At 35.7% G+C, this 23,292-nt stretch overlaps 1 protein-coding gene across 1 annotated transcript; it reads right to left on the bottom strand.

Annotated features, from left to right (window-relative positions):
- Positions 1-111: 111 nt before the first annotated feature.
- LOC107314529 (mucin-5B-like) lies at positions 112-22,517 on the bottom strand. Its single transcript, XM_015863823.2, has 30 exons — positions 22,411-22,517; positions 19,226-19,276; positions 18,545-18,806; positions 18,028-18,142; positions 17,329-17,419; positions 16,378-16,487; positions 15,946-16,162; positions 14,921-15,046; positions 14,341-14,458; positions 13,386-13,524; positions 12,575-12,685; positions 11,953-12,022; positions 11,661-11,798; positions 11,412-11,576; positions 10,852-10,946; positions 9,957-10,083; positions 9,247-9,502; positions 8,681-8,733; positions 8,195-8,295; positions 7,234-7,385; positions 6,664-6,802; positions 6,466-6,579; positions 5,758-5,937; positions 4,475-4,714; positions 3,624-3,780; positions 3,223-3,351; positions 2,744-2,870; positions 2,160-2,203; positions 1,874-2,062; positions 112-770 (listed from the first exon to the last, which is right to left on the bottom strand). The coding sequence occupies exons 1-30, from the start codon at positions 22,481-22,483 to the stop codon at positions 112-114; spliced, it is 4,548 nt and encodes a 1,515-aa protein (XP_015719309.1). The 5' UTR covers positions 22,484-22,517.
- Between the last annotated feature and the right edge of the window lie 775 nt (positions 22,518-23,292).

The raw sequence follows: 23,292 nt of genomic DNA, 5'->3' as shown, positions 1-23,292 counted from the left end.
TTCCCAAGCTCTGGGAGCCAGGATGGAGACTTTGAGACCTTTGCAAATATCCGTGCCCGCTGGTTTTGATCTTTGCGCCCAGCCACAGGACATCAGGTGCCGTGCTGAAAACTACCCTGAGAGGAGCCTGGAGAGCTTGGACCAGAATGTCAAGTGCAGCCTGGAGTTGGCCTTGGAGGTGCAGTAACAAGGACCAGTGGTGAAAGTAGTGGTGGGCGAGCTGGGCACAGTGGGTGTAGTGGTGATGATGGTGGTTGTACTCCCAGGTACAGGAGGAGTGGTCGTGGTGGTTCTGGTACTGCTGGTTGTTGTTGATACTGTTGCTGTTTCTTTTTCTTGTTGGTTGGTTATTATTATTGTTGTTGTTGGTTTTGTTATTGTCTGTACTGTAATCACTGTTGTTTCTCTTGCTGTAGATATTGTTTGTTCTGTTTGTCTTGGAGTTGTTGTTTGTAGGTCTGAACATGATTTATAATTGCAGCATAGTACTCTGATTTGATAATTGTGGCATTTGTTATCTTTGCTATTGCATTCCAATTCAGTGGTTTTATTGCATTGTATTTTTTGGTTATTATAGTTTATTGTCTTATCTGAGTGTTCGTGTACTCTGCATTCTATGCTTCTCGTGTCATTACAAGTGCTTTTTCCTATTTCTGCGATGTTCTGAAATGTTTCCTCTTCATTCTCAAGCTGTGTCCCATCGTACCATTCTGACCACTCACATATGTACTTCACGCATACAGTTTTTGCTGTTGTTGTGGTTGTCATTGCTGTAATTCAATGGAAGAAATTTAAGTTTGTTTTTTTCCTACTAAGAAAAATATCAGAAAAAAATTATTCACCTTCCATGCATTTATTGCTGTTCGTATTATTTGTATGTTAATTTGTTTTTTAATGAAGTTGCTTAATGAGTCTTGAGTTTCACTTTTAATATAGGTTTTCATCTCATGCCTGTATCCCTTTTCTCATTTTTGTTCTCATTACCACTTTCTACTTGCTATTGCTTAGCTACATAACTACACTAGTTTTAAAATATTTTTAGAAAGTAATGATTTTTCCAATTATTTTAGTATCATATTATGGCATTCATTTGTGAATTTATTTTATAAAGAGGTAATATTTAGTTTATTTATATAATATTCATGTGGAATACATATTAATATTTCTTTTTAAAATGAGATTTCTTTTCAGTATCTTAGCATTATGAAAATAAGCGTATGATGCATATACCCATTCCTTCACACAACTGTCACATCCACTGAATAGAAGACTTAAACTTGATTGTACAGTTCTTGCCGTAGTATTCTGTAATTTTGCTGAAACGTTTCTCAATTTCTCACTATTACATGGTCACTATAATAAGTTCGCTGCTGGAATAATGTAGACGTTCTGGCTAATAAAGATGATCAGATTGGAAAGATTAAAAAAATTGTTTAAAATAATTTGAGCATTCATTCAGAATGATTTTCTTATCTTCTGTTTATGCTAATGTGGTCAGTAGTTTTTAATTTGCCAGTAATTGTCTTTTGTATTGGTCTAGAATTGCTGTTGTTTTTTTTTTTTATTTGCAGGGAAGTGGGATTCTGAAAAGAACAAAGACAAGTAAGTTTGATCATTTTTCCACTGGAAAACACCACAGTAGTGTAGACTGACTTTGTGAGAAATGCAGTATTTTATATATATAATATATATATATATATTGCATATATATATATATATATATATATGTATATTCTGAAGCTGCCAATTAAGTTGGTTGCTTCAGAAGTCAACAGTTTCAAATAAAATTATATGCTGATGGCTCATCCCCTCCAGGGAATTTTCAATCCCTTCCAGATATTTTTAAGTTACTTTGCAGAGTATTCATGCATACCTGTTGTAGGTTGAGTGGTAGAAAATACAAACGTGGTAGTTGGGGTTGTGATTCCACATGCAAATATATTTCTGTTTATTGTTCCATTAACATCACATGTTGCACGGAAACACCATCCACTTCCATCTGTAGTGTTGTAGATGAGTTCATTATATTTATAGGTGTTGTTTTCGTATATGCAGTAACATGCTGTAAGTGATAAGATTAATAAGATTGTTGTCAGTCACCTATGAAAAAATAGTATCCTCTATCTAGTTTTTTTAACAGTGCTTCTTAACTGTCTTACCTTTATCATCAAACTTGCACTGTAAACCTTCTGATGTGCACTCGCTAAAATAAAAAGCAGAAAATACATTTATTTTATTATAATCTAGTTGTATTGCTGTCATCTTTCTGCCAGTTTCTAGCATGAAGAAACAGAAATAGGTAACTGATAACTTTCCTTGAATTTTTTTTTATGGTAAAAAACAAACATGGTTAAGAAGGGAAAGTCTAAATACTACTAGCCATATAAGAATGTAATAAAATCCTTGGAAGCAGACTCCTTATTAGATATATATACATATATATATACACTTCTGGAATGAATTTTTTTCCCACCATAGGAATGGAAAATTGAAGAAGTTTAGTCTCAAAATACTTACTGTTCTTGTTGTATCGTTGTGCTGAGGATTTACAACATAATTATGATTCAGCAGAACAAAAAATGTGATAGACCCTAATAGTACTAATTAGTAATAAAGCTGGCATTCAGTGAAAAGGCCAGACAGCATAAAACTCATCATGTCATGAAACAGGAACATGCCATTTCTCATTACTGGTTTAGTTGGTTTTCCTTGTATACCATTAGGTTGATGTGTTAAGCCTTACCATGACTGACATTTATCCCGCATATATATCTTCCCATCCTCATTATCATAACAGTCACAGAGACTGACGCACTTCATCTGATCCTCGTGAAAATATGGCTTGTCTGGTGGGCAGTTGGGGTAGCAGCCTGAGGCAAGAAAAAGGGCATATAAAAAGTTGTAAAAGCATGAAGAGAGAAAATCAGGAAAGGTTTTGTTTGTGCAGGATGTGTTTGCAGGTTGTGTTTTTAACAACAATAATTTTTACTACATTTTTTTCCAGTAACTGTAGGAAGTAATGCAGAGTAATAACATTTGCAGGGCCTACAAGGACTTAGCCACAGATGTTTTTATCTGTGTTTTATCTCCATTCATGTTGATGCAATGACATTGAAAAGAATTAAATGATGGAAAAGCATCTGATGGAGAAAACAGTCTCCATTAATTCAAAAGATTATTAACAAATTTATCCACTTAAGGGTACTTGCAAACTCTTTTTACCTTCTAGCCCTGGCAAGTTATGGAGGCATTTCCCACTTGGGTTCTTACAGGTCTTCATACAGGAGGCTCCACAGGGCTTATAGTGCCATTCACATTCTCCTTGTGGATTATAGTAATCACAGAACAGTGCTGAAGAGAAACATAAATTTGAACATGTTCAGAAAAAAACCCAAAATTCTTTTGAGTCGTGTCTGTTCAGATCCCTACCATGCTGCCTTGAACAGCCTTGAAAACTTACAAATAGGTGAAATGTGTGACCATCAAAACCCTGTGAAAAGTACACAGTACACTTACAATGCATGTACATGAGGTACAGAGAATATGCGTTCAAAGATCTCAGCAAGGAATTGCTGTATGTTTTACTACGCATTCAGAAGAACTGTATATAAAATAAAACTCACGACAGATTGATGGGGTTCTCCAGGCTATGCAGACACCAACTTCATTACATGCTTGAGCATAGGCAGCTACTGCTGTGCAAAAGCAGTCACAGTCTCCTCCAGTGTCACAGGCACAAGCATCTGTCACACATGCTTGATAATATTTTGCTGGCTCAACCTGTCATAAAAAAAGAAATATTAAACTATACATTCTGCCTTTTTCTCAACATCACTAGGCTAATTTTCTTAAAATTAGTATCTCAGAAGGAAGGCCTGTATTGGTTGTTTCTTTTGTTATATTTATAAACACTGTTAAACACCAGAGGTAGTGCCAGATAATACATCCAAATCACATATTGACATAGTTTTAGACATCTAGACTTGTGTCCCAGTGAAAGATTAGCTTCATGTTCCCAAGCTGTATTAGGCAGCCATACCTGAAGATCTCTAGCAGTGGAAATAATTAAGGTAATAGGAAGAGCACAAAACTATCCTGCATTGTTGGTATGTACTGTCAGTTAATGCTGCTTCATTACTACCCCCAAAATGTTATTTCATTGAATTTGTGTTCATTACATGGTATATTTTACCCAGTTCACCCAACATAAAAATATATAGTAATTCTGAAATTATTTTTCTTTCCCAATAAGTTACCGTCATTTTCTACTATCTATATAGCCTACTATTTCTTACAGGTAGGGGCTGTAAATCTGTTCAATTGCACAAGATTCAGACTGAAGTTACACAATTCAAAGTGAAACATGCTCTCTAATGAATTAGACACATGTGACAAAGCGTATGAAGATAGGCATTTTAGATTCAGTAACACTCAGGCCTAGTCTTCACAGAGTGAATTCCTGCCCTGACGATACCTGTGAGTGGCAGGCAGCAAAGACATCGCTGTTGATGATGCTACACTGCTTCTCTGACCAGGACTTTCGATAAGGGTTGGTAGAGCATGGGTCCTTTACAAAGTTAGCATCAGGACATGTGGAGGATACTTTCCAGCTGTTTCCGAACTCTAGGACATTCTCCACTACAGACAGACTCCTTGTAGTGAAGTCATTGATGCCATTGCCATCATAATTTCCACAGAGGCCACAGATCTGGCCCTGCAAAAAGAAATAAAATAATTATGGGTGTGAGAAAACAAAGATCTGAAACTGAAAGAATACATGAAATTCAGGTCTTAGAGTGCCATTCTGTTCTAACTTTCCCACAGTCTTCCCACTGAAGATATTTTATGTTTAGATATTCTGGAAAAGCAGCCATCTGTTTCCTCAGCAACAGAACATGATCACCAAGGCTACAGGCAGCTACCAACTTTCCTTCTTTTAAATCTGAACAGTACAACTGTCTTGGTCATTTCTGAGGATGTACCAACTGTGAGGTGTATCTTTAACAAGGGAAATGAGGACTCAGCTAGTTGACAATGTTACAGTGCTTTTCATTTATGCTTTGTTTTGTACAATAGATGCTCGTACAAAAGATAGTCTTACAAAACTGTCATAAGTACTGATAGTCCACCCTACTCACTGAATCTACTATTATCACTGCTGACAGATAGAAAAATAAATGGCATTTTCCTTGCATTTCCAGAAATACCTCATTCCAAATTTTGATATGTGAAATGGTGATAGACTATAGCAGATGCTGTGAATCCAAGGCTTGTACTTTCTGTCCATACTTTCTTTATCACTTGTTCATATATATTCTTGAAAAATATGTAACATTTTACACAGTATTTTACTTTGTTCTTGGAGTACGATAATTCGGATTTATGTGTCACTGTGTACTAGAATTAATGGATGATTTTTCAAGATCAGGACTACTGAATTGATTTCTACACATGTACCTATGTAATCTTAGTGAAGTCTGATAAGTTTTACCAAGCTTCACAGAGTAATTTTAACAAAGTGTAGTCCACAAAAGCAGTCTATCAACTCAGATTCTGTCAGGCCAAATAGAAACTGAATGCTGCCCTGAGCACTCTAAACAGCAGCAGACTGCTTACATGTCTTCCTAAGATACCAGAGAAATAGAAAACAACATAAGACGACCTACAAGAATGCCAGAGAAATCATCTGTTTGGGATATTGTCTGAGTCAGATAAAAAATTAACACCCAGTCCAGACTTAAAGTGCTAGTTCCTTACCTTAAATTCCGGGCTCAGCTTGATGAAGATGCTGGTTTTCTTGTCCCACATGAGGATCAGTCCACTGGTGGTATCAATCACTGTGTACATACCTATATAGCGGACTGTGAATGGTACTTCAGCATCTTGTCCTCTCTTAATTACACTGACATGCTCCTCACTGAGTATCAGTTCATAGTGCTGAAACAGGAGGAAAACGTGCTTAGAAATGAACCTAAGAGCTACAGCTGTGCTAGAAAACATTTTTTTCCCCACTTTTAAGAGTACTAAAACCAGTTTGTTTAATGAAAATACGTCATCCGAATGCAATATTTCTCAACAGTGTGGCTCAAATCTCAGGTTTGTGGAATTGTGGTAAAAAAGTATTTTAAATGGAGCAGACTGTAGATAGTTGTGGAGGAACTACAGCGCAAAGAGTAAGAGAATCTTCTGATGTGATCAGCTAAATTTCTGCTACAGGCAGTTTTCCTGTAGAGCTGTAGTTTGTCCAAGGTCAAGTATAAGATGGCTTTGTAAGGGTGGAATAGGCAGAAAGCTGGGGAGCTGTAACAAATGCTTTAACTGATTCTGGTCTGAACTTAATTTACAAGTTGATTTACTTTTTAAACCATTTTTTCCAAACTGCAGCAGTGGATATCCTGACTTCTCCCAAGCCTTACGCAGGTACAGAACAAAAAAACCCTGGTCTGTAATGCAGTACCTACATACCTCTATGAAAACTTTGATAGATTTTGAGCAAGTTGTCCCAGTGCTGCCACAGGGAATGTTTTCAGTGATAACCTGGAAGGTCCCATTCACTGTGTCACTATTCCCGCAGTGGTTCTGAGTAGTAAAATGAAAAAATATGTTATTGTTGCAGATAAGATCAAGATTATATTACACTTTACTTTTGTTAAGTAACAGTACCTGGACTAGTGTGTATTCACAGTTTCCATTGAAGCTGAACCTTTTGTCATCAAAGGTGGTATAATGTCCGTCTCCATAAACAGCACACGTACCCAGACATTGTTTTTTGGTGCATTCCCACATCCGATTCTTGCACACACTAGGAATGAGAATTAAAGGTTTTAGTAATAAAGTAGCTCACTGTCTTATGCAGGTGTATCCCAAAAACTCGGCATTTGTTTGGCATCTCATTCTTGGTAAATGTTATATTGATTCTGAAGTTAAAACAGTCTTTTACATTTCCCATGTGAGGTATTAAAGCAAAGTTCTGTTCTGCTATTCCAAATGTATGAACTGCAAAAAAAGCCAAACTGTAGTGGATACCATACTCCCAAAGGTTTTCTCACAGTCTGTGCCTCAGCTTTTTGCCTGCAACAGAAGTAAACTTGCACATCTTATTGGGTCAAAACCCGAAAGACCCATCAATCGATGAAATGCACAGTCTAAATCTCTCCTCATTACTGTACAGCTTAAGATGTTTTTAAAGGCAGATGATGGAACCTGGAATGCCATTTCCCAGAAATTACTTACCAAGTATTACAGTCAGCATTGATCTTTTCCCCGGGTTGATACATGGCTCCATTGTGAATACATGGACATTCCTCTTCAGGAATACAACCACCCTTCCCATCTAACACAAGCCCAGATGGGCACACACAGCCAGATACACACTGTGTGCCATACTGGAAAGGTCAAGAGGAAGATACAATTTCAGAATAAAATAATCACAGCAGAAAAATGAAGATTAGATTAACTTAAAATATCTTCATATGTTCTATTTCTGCTCAGAGAAAACTCTGATGTATTTATAGGCCTCCAGAACAAAGTCAAAGGTATTAGCATATAAAACTGCTAAACATTTGATGTATTCTAATCCCAAATGCATTTGTTCAAGTCTGTGAAATTTGAAATATATTGGATCTTAAGATTTGCTCTGTGTTAGCTGAAGAAGCCCAATGCTTTGTGGTGAGTGACTTGTGATTGAATGAATGTGCTTTTAGCAGAAAGTAAGTAAATTCAGTTTGTTTGTTTGAGTAGCATTGAAAACAGATGCATCTCTTCTGGTACCTATCCATGACATTACAAATGGATATCATGCACTTAGAGAGATATAATTAGATGTGCAAGAAATTCACAATTGCACTATCATATGGAAAAGGAATGATTGCTCCTAGCCAGGTCACAGCAGGTAATTTTCTCCTAAGGAGGTACAATATGTGGCAAAGCCCTAAAAATTTTCACTACTAATTACTCCTATGAGCAGTAGCTGAAGAAATTTTGACACTTATCTTACAGAAGTTGGATGTTACTTTATTATATTTTATTCTGATGATCCTGTTGTTAACAATTCATAACATGTTTTTGGGATTTTAGTATACAAAGTATCTGTGATGTAGATTCAGAGTAGGAGAGCTAGATCAGTAATGACTGTAGCACAAATATAACAGACAAGACTTGAAAGTGCCATTTCATCCAGTCATGCCATACTTACACACTGCATATCCAGAGTCTGACAGCTTTTCTGACACTCTGCCCCAGTTGTTCCTGCTGTGTTGTTTCCACAGTCTAAGTAGAACATGGGAGGTTCGCAAACTAGAGGAAGGAAAGAAGTGAGAAAAGTAAGCAATGGCATAGGGTTTATCACTCAGCTGTAACTATAACAGGCATCCAGAAATTCTTTGGAATTTGTACATTTCAGTTAGTAAGGACTGCTGTTCCAACTCAGTCTGCTAAATCCAATTGTAGATTCACTTCAGAGCATTGAATTCCATGAACCTTCCCCACTATATCAGAAAAAAAAAAAAACAACTTTTAGAATAGATCTTATCACGAACCAAGGTTTGCTTCTACCTTTCATGGTATAGAAATACTTCTGTAATTAAAAAATTCATTAGGAAGTATCAATTCTACCAAATATTTCTGTCCTAAACCTGGCACAGAGAAAAATACAAGTGAAAGTGGAAGATGTTTATTTAACCTGGAATTTGATCGGGTGCTCCAATGCAATTCAGTCTTCCCTGGAGGCAAGTGCTGCAAGAGAGGGAAAAACATTAACTTGTAACCATGTGTTGAGACTGAGAGCTACCTCTGTCAAGTTTTGGTACTTTCTAAGGAATGAACTGAATTCCTGAACACCACTATGCAGTCTCAGGGAAGATTTTCTCTCAATACCAATGCCAATCATGCTTTCATATGTTTACTTAACAGGAAAAATCAGAGTTTGAAATGGATATATTTCTGCTTGTTACTTACTTTCTCCTCAGATTTCTCTTTGTTTTTTCCTGTCATGTATTTTGTGCTTGAAAAGTCACAGAATTAAATAGAAAATACTCCCATATACAAGTGCTCTATCAATCTGGAAGTATATGATGTTCTTAAAAGTTTTAAAAAAAATGTTTCTGAGAGTACTGTATTGAAACTCATGCAGGGCTGGGTGAGAACAGTTTAAATGAAGCTTATTTTTTATTATTATTATTTTTAAATTTTAATTATTATTATTATGCATGCACTATTGCTTGAACATTTTGCAAAAGCTTCCCTTACCATACAAGCCCATTTTCATGGACAACTTCTCCAAGTGGTATGGGAGATCCTCGGTAGTAGCAGGGGCATTCATTAGCAGGCACACATTTACCACTTTCATCCATGTAGGTTCCATTTACACAGGTGCAGCCATCAACTGGGACAAACTTGATGTTGCATGTGACATCAGGCTCACTCAGAGAGCGACAAGTGGGTTGACAGGAATCAATGGTATAGCTGTAACTTAGGGATTTGGGACATGAGGTGGTGTACTTTGCTTGAGAGAGAAAAAAAGGGAGAATGAATTTGTTAATGCCAGGTGGTAATTTTTGCTGGGAAGAAAGAAATGGTAGGTAGTACCAATAACAAGTAAATGATAATATACACCTCTGCCTATGCTGTATCTTTCACATCAGTGTTTTTCTGAACCGAAAGCTACTGTACATGTAGATTAAGTCAAGTCATATATGTAATAAGGAATATACTTTTTCAAATGAGAGTTTGGAAAGAAACATCCATTTGGTGCTGCTATTTTATTGTTATAGGTTTCTGGTTAGTATTACTAATGTTGCTGTTCTAATCTGTCATATTTACCTCTATGACACTAGAAGATATGGAAAACTATAGTTAAATTCAAAGTTGTACAGAAACAGGTGGATCATCAATCACCTTTTTCATCAACAGTTTTTATTGATGGGTTCACAGGAAAGGAAAAAGAGGAGAGTACTCACAACAGACATCAGTCCTCCATCCATCTATTAGGATTCCTCTTGCAGCACAAGCTCTCACATAGGAAGAAAGGGCTGCGCACAGACAGCCCTCACTGTTTTGACAGTTACATGTGTCAAACATGCAGTTCTAGGAATGTGAGAAAAATATAATCACAACACTTCTAAGACTATCAGTCTAAAATCTCATGCACAAATCCTTCTTCAGATAAGCTCAGTCACATACAACACTAGAATAACTTCATTATTTATTTAAGGTTCCTAGTGGGGAGAATAAAGCTAATGGAAATTAATTTCAATTATTGGGAAATAGTAGTTTTAAAGTCTGTTTTGCATTTAGAAGCTTCATCTGAACCCATGTTTGTGAATATATAGCACAGTGGCATGTACAGGTTTATTCACACTGTGCAGTCTAGACACATCATTTCATCACATCAACACCTGAGTCATTTATAGTGAGAAGGAAGTTTGACAACACACTGACAGTGCAATGATGATAATTAGCCAATGGTCTTTCAGTGCCAAGTAGTTAATGATAAGATGTGAGGTTGGTGAGGTGGCAGTTAACTGCAATTTTCAAATAACCTTCTGATATGCCTTTGTGCAAACCTCCTGCCATATAGGTATATCCATCCAAAAAAAAAAAAACAAAAACAAAAACAAAAAAGAAAACAGCTGCCTTTGCATTTGCAATGACAAAACCTAGACTGAGAAGTAAAATAACATAATGCTACAACAAAAACAGCAACATGTTGAAAGAAAGAAGAGTAGCACAGAAATGAAAATGCAGGCATTGCAGAAGATTGGAAATATGTCTGAGATTGGTTTTTTCCTGGTAGCTAGTTGTAATGATCCTATTTCTATTGTTTCTGAAGGAGAAACCAGTCTATCAACATACCGTGTAGTAAGTAGAGGGATTCAGTAGATAATGACAAGCAGCAAAAGGTCCGTCACTGTTAGTTAGTAGTCCACACCAGTGCTGAGCATATTTTTCTATAAAAAGAACAAACCATGCAAATGCACATTACTCTTTATACCTCATTAGTCCCATATACCCACTTCCCTAATCTGTGAAGCCAGTCTTGAAATTACATCAAATCTCTTCCCTCCTGTCTCTTCTCACTCAGCTTGTGCTTTAAGGTTATTAAAACCAAAGGTGCACTGAGATAGAGTTAGTGAAGATCATGAATAAAGAATTTCCAAGGACGCTCACGTGATCCACTCTTTTGATATCAAGCTGTGAGCTTAGACGTTCTGTTTTCAGTGATCATACAGTTTCTTTCAATTATGCCTCCAGGACTCTCCTTTACTTCACTATATAGCCCTCGTGTTCTCAATGTAAATATTCTGATTTCAGATGTAAATTTTTGCCAAATATACAATTCTTCATTCTCTTATATTTGCTTTCTAATAGTTGTTTTTTTCTTAGTGATAAGGAAAATAATGTTAAGCATTTACCATTATCGATGCTGAGTGCACAAGGGTTCTCAAAACTGCTCTGGATATCAGGGCAAGAAGCCTGAGTTTTCCATGTATTAGCAAATGCTGCTGCTGTTCCCTCAATTACTCCACTTATGGCCTTAAAGTCATCAGTTTGAACATTATTGAAATTTCCACAAAGACCTGTTGAAAACCAGTGAAAAGTTTATACTGCTTGTACTCCACAAAAGACATTTAGCAAGATACTCTCCAGTTTCATTCACTTACCACAAGTCTGGCCTTTGAATACAGGGTCTAATCGCACAAACACCTGCATGATGGGTGTGATCTGGAGTTCAACCTGGATACCAATATTTGTGTGTATGATGACGAAGAATGATGAAGGTTTAAAGATAGTGACATTGGCTATAAAAGAAAAAACAGAATGATTACTTTCTGGAGGAGGTTAAATGAAGGACAGAGTACATCAAGGTGCGAAGGCTGCTCTAAAAATAATGCCTTCTATTTTATGATTTCATTGTCCCACAACATCAGAGGTGAATGTTAAAATTAAAAATACCTGCTGAGATTGGTAGCTGGGTGTAGATCGAGTTCACAAACACACTACCATCAGTTTTGACCTCAATGAGCTGTTAAGGAAGAGGAACAACAGGTAATCATGTGAAGGACTATTAGAGTCCAAAGAGTAATAATAGTGGTGACTCTGGTGATATTACTTAAAAAGAGCAATTAATTAAAAGGAGTAATTTTTGTGATTTCAACACTTTTCTCTCTTTCCACTTTATGCTCTTAACTAATTTTCCTTGCCAAAGAAAAATGGGTTTTGAAGAGTCTTTCTCAACTGATTAGTAAATTCTATCATCTTGGTTTTTATGAACAAAACTTTATGATGAATCACACCCACTACTGTTGTACGTGTAGCTTTTAAATTACAAGCTCATGTGTTTTCATCTAAATGGCAGAAAAAGAGCTTTTTCAGCTTTTTCTTAATGAAATTCCACAAAGCCAAATCTAATATTTCATTTTCATAACAAAAATAGTTTATTTTCACTTGATAAAAACCTAACATGTACTTATCCCATATATGGAAATAAGTGCAATTCCCTAACCCGATATAGACATAGATGCTTTGCTCCCCATGTTATTAACAGTTTTTTCTCATGCTTATTTTGCTTTATTACCGTTTGTCCTTTATTCAAGCTGAGGGTCACTGTCTTTAAGCATGTTTCAGTGTTTGTCAGGCCACATTTGCGAAGTTCTGCCAGGATGGTGAATATTTCATCTTCAGAGTGCTGAAAATAAATAAAAGTCCCAACAGTTACTCAGTGAAATGCTAATTACAGAAATTGTCCTGTCAAATTATCTCTTTCCAGTATCTTTACAGTATCAGCAGTAACAAAGAGTGATTTGTTTGTTTTTTTAGACTGAATTGTGGAAATGGGAAGAAAGAAAGCAAAGAAGAAACAGATCAAAAAGGTCAAACAATTTCACTCACACATTATTGTAACAAAATGTTTTGATTATAATGAATGTTTTACTTTTTTATTTCTCTTAACTTGTTTTTTATAATGGTTCAAAATTTAAATAAAATGCATCAGTTGACTTGAACTGATTTTTCTATATTTCAGCTTCCAAGAAAAAAAAAAAAGTTAGTCTTACTTATTAAAGATTTTATTTTTTTGAACGGTTAGTGCATTTTTTTCAGACTTGGAATACAATTTGGTTTAATGCTACTAAATGCAGTCAGCATTTATTGTATCACAGAACTGGAAATAGCCTCAAAACTACCATATACTGTTGCATGACATCCTAATAGTTAGCTGATAATTAAGTCATCTGAATGGCAGAATACATTTCAGTAAGTGTCTGATTAACTGAAGCAATTCAGTCTACATATGTCAAAAGACATAAGTTTCAAAGTTGTTGATTGAGATCAGCTGTCCTTTCCACAAGCATGTAGGGCTTTATGACCAAGTAATATTTGATTCTCACCTTAGAAAGGACATAAGTGCAGTCTCCATAGACATCATAATGCTTTTTATCATATGTAGAAATGTGTGAGCCTCCCTCTACGGAACATGTTCCTGGACATGACATGTCTTCACAAATCCATTTGCCTCCATTACATGTACTGGAAGAGACAAGACGAACTTAGCTGAAATCAGTGATAGCAGTCCAGACTTCTAGAAATTATAATAACATTAGGTTTAGCACTGCTATTCCCTTTCAGTCTACAGTTTGAATACACAGTAAATCCAGGTTTAAGACTTTCTCAAGCATTGTGAATATATGATGCAAAGCATTAAAGGGAGTGACCGTGATATGCAGCCACTTTGCTCATTTGGTTCTATTCCTTTTTTGGACAGGCTAACTCAATAGCAACAGGAGCTGCATGAGCAATTGCTTGTCTTCTGTAGCTAATATGAAACACAATGCCAAATTAAAATCTCTTCTGTTTTCTTGTACAGATGTGTAAGAAACTAAGAGAAATGTGACTCCAAATCTACTCCTGATGCAGAGTATATCTGTTTCCTAAGGTAATGTGGTACCGCACAGGTACAGGATTAATAATTGTGAAATGTCTCTTGTGTAGCATCTCTTGTTTTCTTCAGAGAAAATAAATATTTGCAAATATGTAAATTACTGCAACTTCATTCCCTTTAGAGAAGTCCAAATGTTTGAATAAAATAAAGAGGAAGCACTTGAATTCACTGGTGAGAAATCTAAACACTGTAAATCCTTACTTTGATCACGTTGAGCTCAAGTGCAAAGACAGTTAAGGCTGTTGCTAAATAAAACAAAGAATGTTCTTTGGGGTTATTTTGGAACTATGGCAGTCTGTTAAATACACATATCAATTACTGATGATGCAATTGCAAATAATAAACCATTAAACCCATTAAATATATTAGAGGAAATAATGAGTTAAGAAAATAGTAAGGGTTACCAGGAATGGCACTGCTCTGAGAAAGAAGTTCCTGGAGCATAAGTGTTGCCATTGTAAATACAGGAGCACTGCTGACGGGAGATGCAGCCAGAATTGTTTATGTCATCAAAAACGGTTCCTTAAGTTAAAAAAAAAACAACAACAAAACACAAAACTTAATCAATTAAAGAGGCATTTTCCATACATGGGAAAATAACCATTTTTGTTCGCTACTAAACATTGCCCTGAAGACAGATCTGCAGCTGCTGTGAACTGTCATAGATATACCAAGAACAGCAGGACTATGCCAATTTACAGACTTTCAACCTTTGTATTCTTAAATTCCATCTGCATTGAAAAGGAGTTATTTTAGTACAGGTGGCTTGTTGAAAGACTAGCCTTGATCTGTTTGCTTTTCTGCTTTCCTGCTTTCTAAATATTGCGTGTGCACTGGCAATTAATTCATATGTCTTTCCTCAGTTGATAAATGATAAATACTTATCACTTGCAGCTGTGAAAAATGCAAATAGAAGGGCCTTAAGCCTCATGGAACCTGCCTTGTTTATTTTGAGATCAGAAATGTGAGTATATAAGAACTTGCCTTGGGGGCAGAAACAACCATCCATACAGTGCTCTTCACAAAACTGAGATCGTTCAGGATTAGTGCATGTGTCAGCGCAGGGGGAGCTGCACTCTGAATACTGCATGTTGTACGGACATTTCTTGGCTGAAACGTTAATAGAAGGAGAGTATTTTCATTCTGAAGTATCTCTAGTTCACTGTACACGAAAATAAGTATGTTCACTTACATTTTTTTGAGCTAGATTTAAAACCACGCTAAACCACAGACCCACTTCTCAAAATCTTTAATTTTACCCACTCAGATCTATGTTTTACAGTTGAGATTAGGTTTTCATGATCAGGGTAAAGAAAGACTTAACCGATGGCAAAACCGATTTCTAGGCACACCAAGAAAATGGTTTCCAAAGTTAGCAAGGTTTCTGTTAAAGTTGGCCTTTTCAAGAACATCTGCATTACTAGGGAAATGTAAGAAACAAGTTTCTATAGCTTTAGTATATTCAGATTTTTCAGATATTGTTGGAAGGGCAAATAGTATCCCAGTGGATTTTAATTTGAAACAAATGTTGGTGACAGTATCAACAGCTACACTAATAACATGCAGGCATTTAATTCAGTGAAAACCTCTGAAGATTACAGTGGTACAAACTCCTCAAACCAAGCTAGAGGAGATTAAATGATAAACCACCCAAAGACCAGTGAAGACTCAATCAATTAGTCAGTGGGGGTAAAAAATACTGTCGCCACCATGAAAAAAAGGAGAGAAACAGAAAATAAGCAAATCACCCTTCTTCCTCCTCCTCCCTGTATTTATTTTCATTACTGTCCCAATTCATTTAAATGACACTTCAGCTCTTGAGTAAGTGATATTTTTTAAGCCAGTTTGCATTAAAACTCTTAGTTCTTTCCCTTTAGTCTTGCTGGAGCTTGTACATCAGAACCCCCCAGTAAATGCCTGTAATTTCCAATGCACACTCATCATTAGTTGAGAACTCATTTATATTTATTTACCCAACACAAAATAGTGTCATCTCCACTAATACTTACGGCACAGTTTTGAGGTTCTCCAGTTCAGAGGTTCCCCACCAGCATGAGCACACTGCCGGGAGTACTCAGCAAAAGTATCACAGATACATGAGCTGTTTTTGGACTCTTCAGAGCGGCACAAGTCTTCTTGGCAAGCCAGAATGTAGTCAGTAACATTGACTAGGGCATTACAGTCCGAAAATGCAAAGCTGGTCAATGTTTTCTGACATATGTCATCCTGGGGAGAAAACAAACAAACAAACACACAAGAAAACTTTCAGAAAATAGAAAGGAGCAAATTTTTATTTTTTGCTAGATTATTCTTCAATTGAATTTCATATCCCTCTTTTCATACTATTGCCCTAGGTCTTTTCCTGTCAGCTCCTCTGAAGCTGTAGAATGATACAGATAAATGTGAAAGAAAAATTAAGGAATAATCAAAAAGATACTTACAAAGTCATATGTGCAACTATCTTGTGGGGAAGGAGTAGGGTCTTCACAGTACTCTGTTGGCCCATCCATTTTTTGCATATTCCCAAACTGTAAGGCTGTCATTCTGATATCTGTGCAAAAGAAATTTAATAATGAGGGTTGTTCAGGTTTTCTTGGTCAATGCAACTCGCCAGTATATTTTCCACTTGTCTAGACTTCTTTTCAAGACTAGTTAAGGCAGCTATTTCCCTCGAGTCTTTTCATTTTATCATCATTCCTTCCAAAATAAACACTGACATCATTACCTGGAAAAAGCATTAGAAAACAATTTTCAGCCTACTACATCTAAACACAAACTAAGATTTGAACTGGAAAAAAAACAACAGATGGCTTTCAGATGATACTGAGTTTGTGCAGGGAAGAGAGAAAATAATAGGGATTTCTACAATGGAGTCTGCTGAGAAACAAGGTTTAGGAAAACACTCAAATTGAGAATGGATAGAATAACAGAGGTTTACATATAGACTATGCATATAAGAAGGCAAATGTGAATATATTTTGTGGAATAGGATTATAAATTCAAACTTCTGACAGTATACGTAATGGACTCAATATAGACAAAAGATCTATTTCTCAGGCTTTTCACGTCAGAATTGATATGTTACTATTAGAATTATTTTTATGACAGAACTGAAACAATAAATGCACTGACTAGATATTACAATTACATTTTATTTTACTGGATATATTTAAATATTTATGTTATTAGTGAGAAACTGGCTAATACCTTTAAGTACTTAATACATTATCTGCTTTGTTTTTTATTATGTTTTTCAACAAAGATTGAATCATAACTTCTGAGTATCCCTCAACAGGCTAGGAAAGAGGAATGATGATGATGTTAATGCTGATAGAAAGCAGAATACATTTTGAACACTCTGGAAACCAATTTCTGATATTTAAAAAACTTACTGTTTGAATAGAACTCATTGTAAACTGGAATTCCATTGAAGTCCCCACAGAGACCACAGGTCTGATTGGCATATTTCTCATGTAGTTCCAACTAAAAAGATAGGCAATATGTTGATAGAAATTAGTATACACATTGTTAAATATATTTAAGATCATAAAAAACACTTGTACCTGCTGACCCTATTTTTCATCAGAGCTATGTAATTTTATTTAGAAATGTAATTTAAACTTGAGGGATAGAATGAAGAGTCGTCTTAGATTTGATTTACAACATGAACTCCAAACTATTAATGTAGACTTAGGTTTTCACTGCAATGTGTGTAGAGTGCCCAGCCTTTCTCTCTCCATTTTTCAGAAAGAAAATCAAATTCACAGCAAAAATGCTTTCCTGGGAGAGAGAAATTCTGCTCAAAAATTGTATTACAAGAGGTAAGTTAGACCTGCAATGATGGTAATATATTAATGATAGTGAAAGTGGTTTTTCACCCTATTTTAAGCAGAATTCTGCTATCAAAAAGAAGTAAATCCACATAATTTCCTTTGGGACTACCTGGATTCAAAACTGTCTTTATTAAGGAAAAACTGCTCAACAGCATAAGATGGAAAGGCAATAGTAACTTCTAAACAAGTATTATCCTAATCAAAGATAAGCATTTTGTCTGATCTGAAGGTGTAGACAGGTCCAAGAGCTGTTCTTACCAAGATACTGTCATGTTGGTTCCACATAAATACAATATCTGCTTTGCTGATAACTTTCACATAAATGCTGCTTCTCTCTATGGTAATTCCAGCTTGACTGTATGGCAGTTGAACTCTATAAGAAAGGTAGAATGAATGCTAAATATTTTCTGAGCCAGATGTTTGATAAAGAGGGAAAAAAAAAGGCTTGTGTTTTTGAGTATCTTACAGGGATATAATGCAGTTGTGTGGAAAGAAAAGCAATTAAAATAGTCCAGTACCATCAGATGTGGATTTAAATTTGAATCTAACCTCAGGATTTTTTATAGAAATTTAGTTTTTGAGATAATCTTTGATTTATTGTGACTCGAATTAATAGCAATTTATTCATTATTTCTATGTATAAAACTGTCAGACTTATTGAAGAATGCTAATTTTTCCCCATTATGCAAGAAAGTACTTGGCCAATTTGAAAAAAACAACAACAAACAACTAAACCCATCTGTATTTATCAAACAAGTGGTGTGAACAAACTCACCTGTTGCTGTTGATCAAGACAACATCCTTTGTTAGCTCAACAGCTATACCTTCAAGTTTTATGGCAATGCGGTGGATTATCGGAACATTTTCCACCAGTGTACGCCTAATCTGGATGTTGAACTCTTCATAGGGAGCATTGCAGTGAGATGCAAAAACATAATTACAGAGCCCAGGGTAGTAGAAAATGTCTCCATCAAAAGTCTTGAAGTGGAAGTTGCCCCATGTACTGCATACACGGCCATTGTGAGCAGGGTTGGAAGCTGTGAATTTAAAACTAGCTGTAAAAAATGACTTAAAAGTCCTAGCCTTAACATGGTGAATCACATTTTCAAAGGCCTCATTCTTTCATAGTTTTCTCCTGCCCACCTCCCTTTGTTATTTTCCATCCATCTATCCATCACAAAATAAGTCACCATGTATTCATTCTCCATCCTCTTTCTACTGTTCATCATATATATCCCTGTAAATGGTTGTAGTTACATTCAAGTAGATTATTTAGTTGTTCACAGTTCATACAAGATAACAGTTCAACATTATGCTGTTTCTTAACTGATCTCTTTCTCCTCTTATGACTTCATGACTCCCTTTACCAATGCATTTCCCCGTTTGTATTAAATTCCTTCGTTTAAATCTTCTAAAACTAAATACTTACTGAATACATTTCATTTACTTAACTTACGTGTTATCACTGGATTTGTCGTCTGCTGGATGATTTTCACCTCAGATGAAACTGTAAAAGAAGAAAAAAAAGAATAAGAAAGAAAAAGCAAACCTAGTATAACAATTCAAAAACTTCCATCTAAAACTGACCTAGAAAGAAAAGAAGAGCATGCTAAGATGACAGTGTTAAGCCTGGCGTTGATTTATACAGGATGTGAGTCAGGTTAAAAGTCCATATTACATTTCAAATTCTGCATAATTCAATCATAAGAAATTGTTTTCAGCCGTGAAGATCTCCATTTTCTACCTTGTAGTTTTGACCCTTTTATGAAACTCCAAATTGTGTTAGCATAGGCAGAAATTCACAGCTCTGCGTATTGGAGCTCTTCAGACACAACAACCAATACAAAGGGTTAAGCTATACCAAATTAGCCTAGTACAAAAGCATAGCTGGCTTTTCATTACATCTACACCGACTAAGGAGGAAATAGAAAACTTTGATTATAACAATCACTTTTAACCCAAGCTGTTCTGTGACTCTATGATTCTACAATTATTTTCCAGGAATTTGCTAGGAAGGTTTTTAGGCACTTTTATTATTCACTGAAGATGTGAGGAATGGATACAAATATGCAGTATAAATCAAATATTTCCGTGAAGCATTTAGATAGCACCAAAGGACTCAGACTGGAAAAAAAAAAAGCCAGGACATGTGGCCACGTGATTATGGCTCTTAGCTAGATCAGAACTGTTCTGCTTCAATTATTATTTTTGTACCTCTAGTAAAATAGTAGCTCAACAACATCACTTGTCTTCCATCTGAATTCTCCTTCTCTTTATTCTGTCTCCATTAGTTTTGAATTGCTTTTGACACATGGCCCAACTATCATGCTTAGAAAAAACACCTGATCCTATGTTCCAAGTTTGGTGCTCTAAGCTCCTGTTTTTTATAAGTAAACATGTAATTCCAACCTACAACATGCCAAGTATAAATCCTCAGAGGACTTAGCTGATGAAATGACTCATGTTTGAACTTCTGATGTCTAGAGTACTTGCCAGTTGAAGAAGAGCTGCCTGTGCAATTAGTTCTAGGTCCCCTTACACATTATACAATAGACAGAGTCATAAACTTAGAACTGGATTAGACAACCATACCTAACAAGGATTTCTACTGGAAATACACACCATGTAAGCAAACTGAGTACTGGATCTCAGAGCTGAAGGATGCCTATCTGAAGGTATTCAAACTTCCAAAGACAAACCCAAGAGACTCCTAATTTTGGAAGGGTGTTCTGGGTAGCTTCACCATCTCCACTTGTTTTAGTGTCTGCAGAAGTTTCCTTTCATCCCTAAGCTTTTGTTCTCATCTCATTTACCTTTATACTTTACCATTAGTGACGTACAAAAAAGTAACTTTAACCTTTTTCCGCTTTCTGTTGGTCTTTCAGTATCACAGATAATATCATTAGGTAAATACATTCGTACCATTACAGTTGTTGAGAAAATATAACAAATGCCTCTGTGAGTCTTATTAATAGGATAGAATTTGCTTTCATTCAACACATTTGTAGGAACTTCAGTGGATGCAGAATCATCCTGACTTCACCTAAGAGACAATACTCTTTAAAATATTGTGAATGTTTAGTTAAAAGCGTGAGAACTTTTGTGACAGAACAAAACAGTATACACATGTCTTTTAGTCTGTTAATTTTTCTCAGGGAAATGCAGTTTTTGTTTTTTATTATTAAGCAAGTATTATTTCCAAGGAAATTCTAGCTGTATTAGTTTATCTAGCAATTGCACAATGCCATGTTGTTGATCCTTATGAAAATAGATACCTATTGCTTCCAAGAATATACATGGTAATTCGATCTTTGATTACAAATATTTCTGGATGCACCTTGTCAAGCCACTATCCAGCTGCTACCCTATATGCACAATTCTCATTGCAACTCATAACAGTTGGAATTTGACCCCAAGGATAAAGCTAGGCGCAAAATGGGAAGATAGCATGGGATAAGGCCAATATTCTGTAGTCAGTCAGGACATCTGAATATATTTTCCACCTAGTGTGATTTGAAAGAAGAAGCGTTTGCCAGATTTGGTTTCACCACCATTCATTTTTCAAAGTAATTTATCAGGTTAGCATTGCACAATATAAATAACTTTCTCATACAAAGAAGGTCTGAGGATCTTTTGATTGATACTGCATGACTCTAAATGTAAGCTTACACTGTAGGTGAGTTGTACTTTTGTGCTTAAGTCAACTTAGTGGTATTTTAGTGCTTATTTCATGTGAGGTAAAGTAGCCTAAAATTGTATCTACGCTTATTTTTTAATGTTTGGAAAATGATCCACAAGGTAAATTGAAAAGCAATTTGAAGATTTTTAAATGTAGGAAGTAGTTACTGTACACAAATGGGACTGACTTAGCAAGCTTATATTCAAGCAGATAATTTCTATCTGCATAGTCCAATTAATTGAACATGACTGAATATTAACAAAATCTGCCAAGATTGGCCTCAGTTAATGTGATACAATAAACAAGAGAAAAAAGTGCACAAAATGATGAATTGCAATGCAACAAATTAACCTCCCAGTGATTTTCATACTAAAGATCAACAATTTATGTAAATATTATACCTAATGTAGTACTGGCACACAATTAATTACTGAAAATCACTGTCACATGAATACATTCTTCTAGTCTCTTTTGCAAAGGAATTGGCCAGAGTAATCTGGTGTTTAGTTCTAGTAGGTGACAAGATACTGGAAAATACTAACCTGTAGCCTGATCTAGCAACTGGAAAATGTAGTGCTTTAAATTTCATAAAAAGATCAGAACATTTGTAATCATTCTTACTATAAAATGCAAAGGAAATGAAACGCTTTTGTAAGGCACAAGGACTACTGTACACTTAGTACTTTAAGTCATGAATAATAGTTCTTTTTGATTTAATTTCTAAGACTATTTATCAACTGTAGTTATATTCAGTGGCTTGGGGCAGTGTGAAATTAAATCAGTCCAGTTAATAGACAGACACCAAATATGTAATGTAAATTTAAAATAAAAAAAAAAAAAAAAAAGCAAGGATGCAAAGATAGTTTAAGTGCAACCGTTTGTTCAGTGAAACATAAAAATGAGTTTAGTTCCTTAAGATATATTATTAGATCTAAGCAATAATAAAAGAGTTAACTCCTTACCTATCTGGTGGGTACAGCAAAGTGCTAAAAGGAAAGCCCATTCTGGTAGCCATATCCCCCTACCAAACCCCATCTTGAGTGGAGTTTGGCAGAAGGATGCCAGTCTAAGGTTGGTCAGGAAGAGTAGTTCACCTGTGCTCCCTCGGTCTTATATAGCAGGTGACTTTGGCTTCAGTCCCAGATTGATTCAGATAATCCAGAAAGGTGGGGTTTGGGGGATTTTAGCAAATGAATAGGTAAATAGAGGATGCTTTTCCTTCCTTTGCAACTGGCCAATGGTATTTGCACTTTGGGAGGAGTATATGCATATACGTACATGTATTTTGTAAAAGTTCAGCCTAATAAAGAAATATAACATAACTGCAAATAAAACACAAGTCCCCCTCCACAAAAGAAAAGGTCCTAGAACAAATAGAATTTGATGTTGCCTTACAGTTACGCATATGGCATATAAGTAACTATTAAAAGTTTTTCAGTACTGTAAATGATGCCAGGCTGCTCCTTGGCAAAAGGAAACATAAAACCAACAAATTGCTAATTTCTGAAATTTGAAGAAGATGTGGAGTACTTCAGATGGGGGGACACAGTACTACAAAGTCATTCTGTGCCATTCAGGGTAGCTAATCTTGCAAAAAGAACAGACTAATGACCTTGAAGGGTCCTGCATTATCACAGCGTCATACCGAGAGTATGCTATGAAAACCTCCAACACTGACAAGCATTAGGCATCTGTTAAAGGATCATTAATTAAGTCAGCTTTCCCTGGAATATATACTAGATTTGTTAGAGATGGGTTCAGACCTTGACATCTATTTCTGAATTTGCTGCAGTCTGATTTTATCTTCTCACAGAAAATATCAGTAAATTCACACAGTTAGGTAG

Source organism: Coturnix japonica, chromosome 5 (genome assembly GCF_001577835.2).
Source record: "Coturnix japonica isolate 7356 chromosome 5, Coturnix japonica 2.1, whole genome shotgun sequence".
NCBI lineage: Eukaryota > Metazoa > Chordata > Aves > Galliformes > Phasianidae > Coturnix > Coturnix japonica.
The sequence above is the reverse complement of the archived record's forward strand: the minus strand, read 5'-3'. Positions and strand labels throughout refer to the sequence as shown.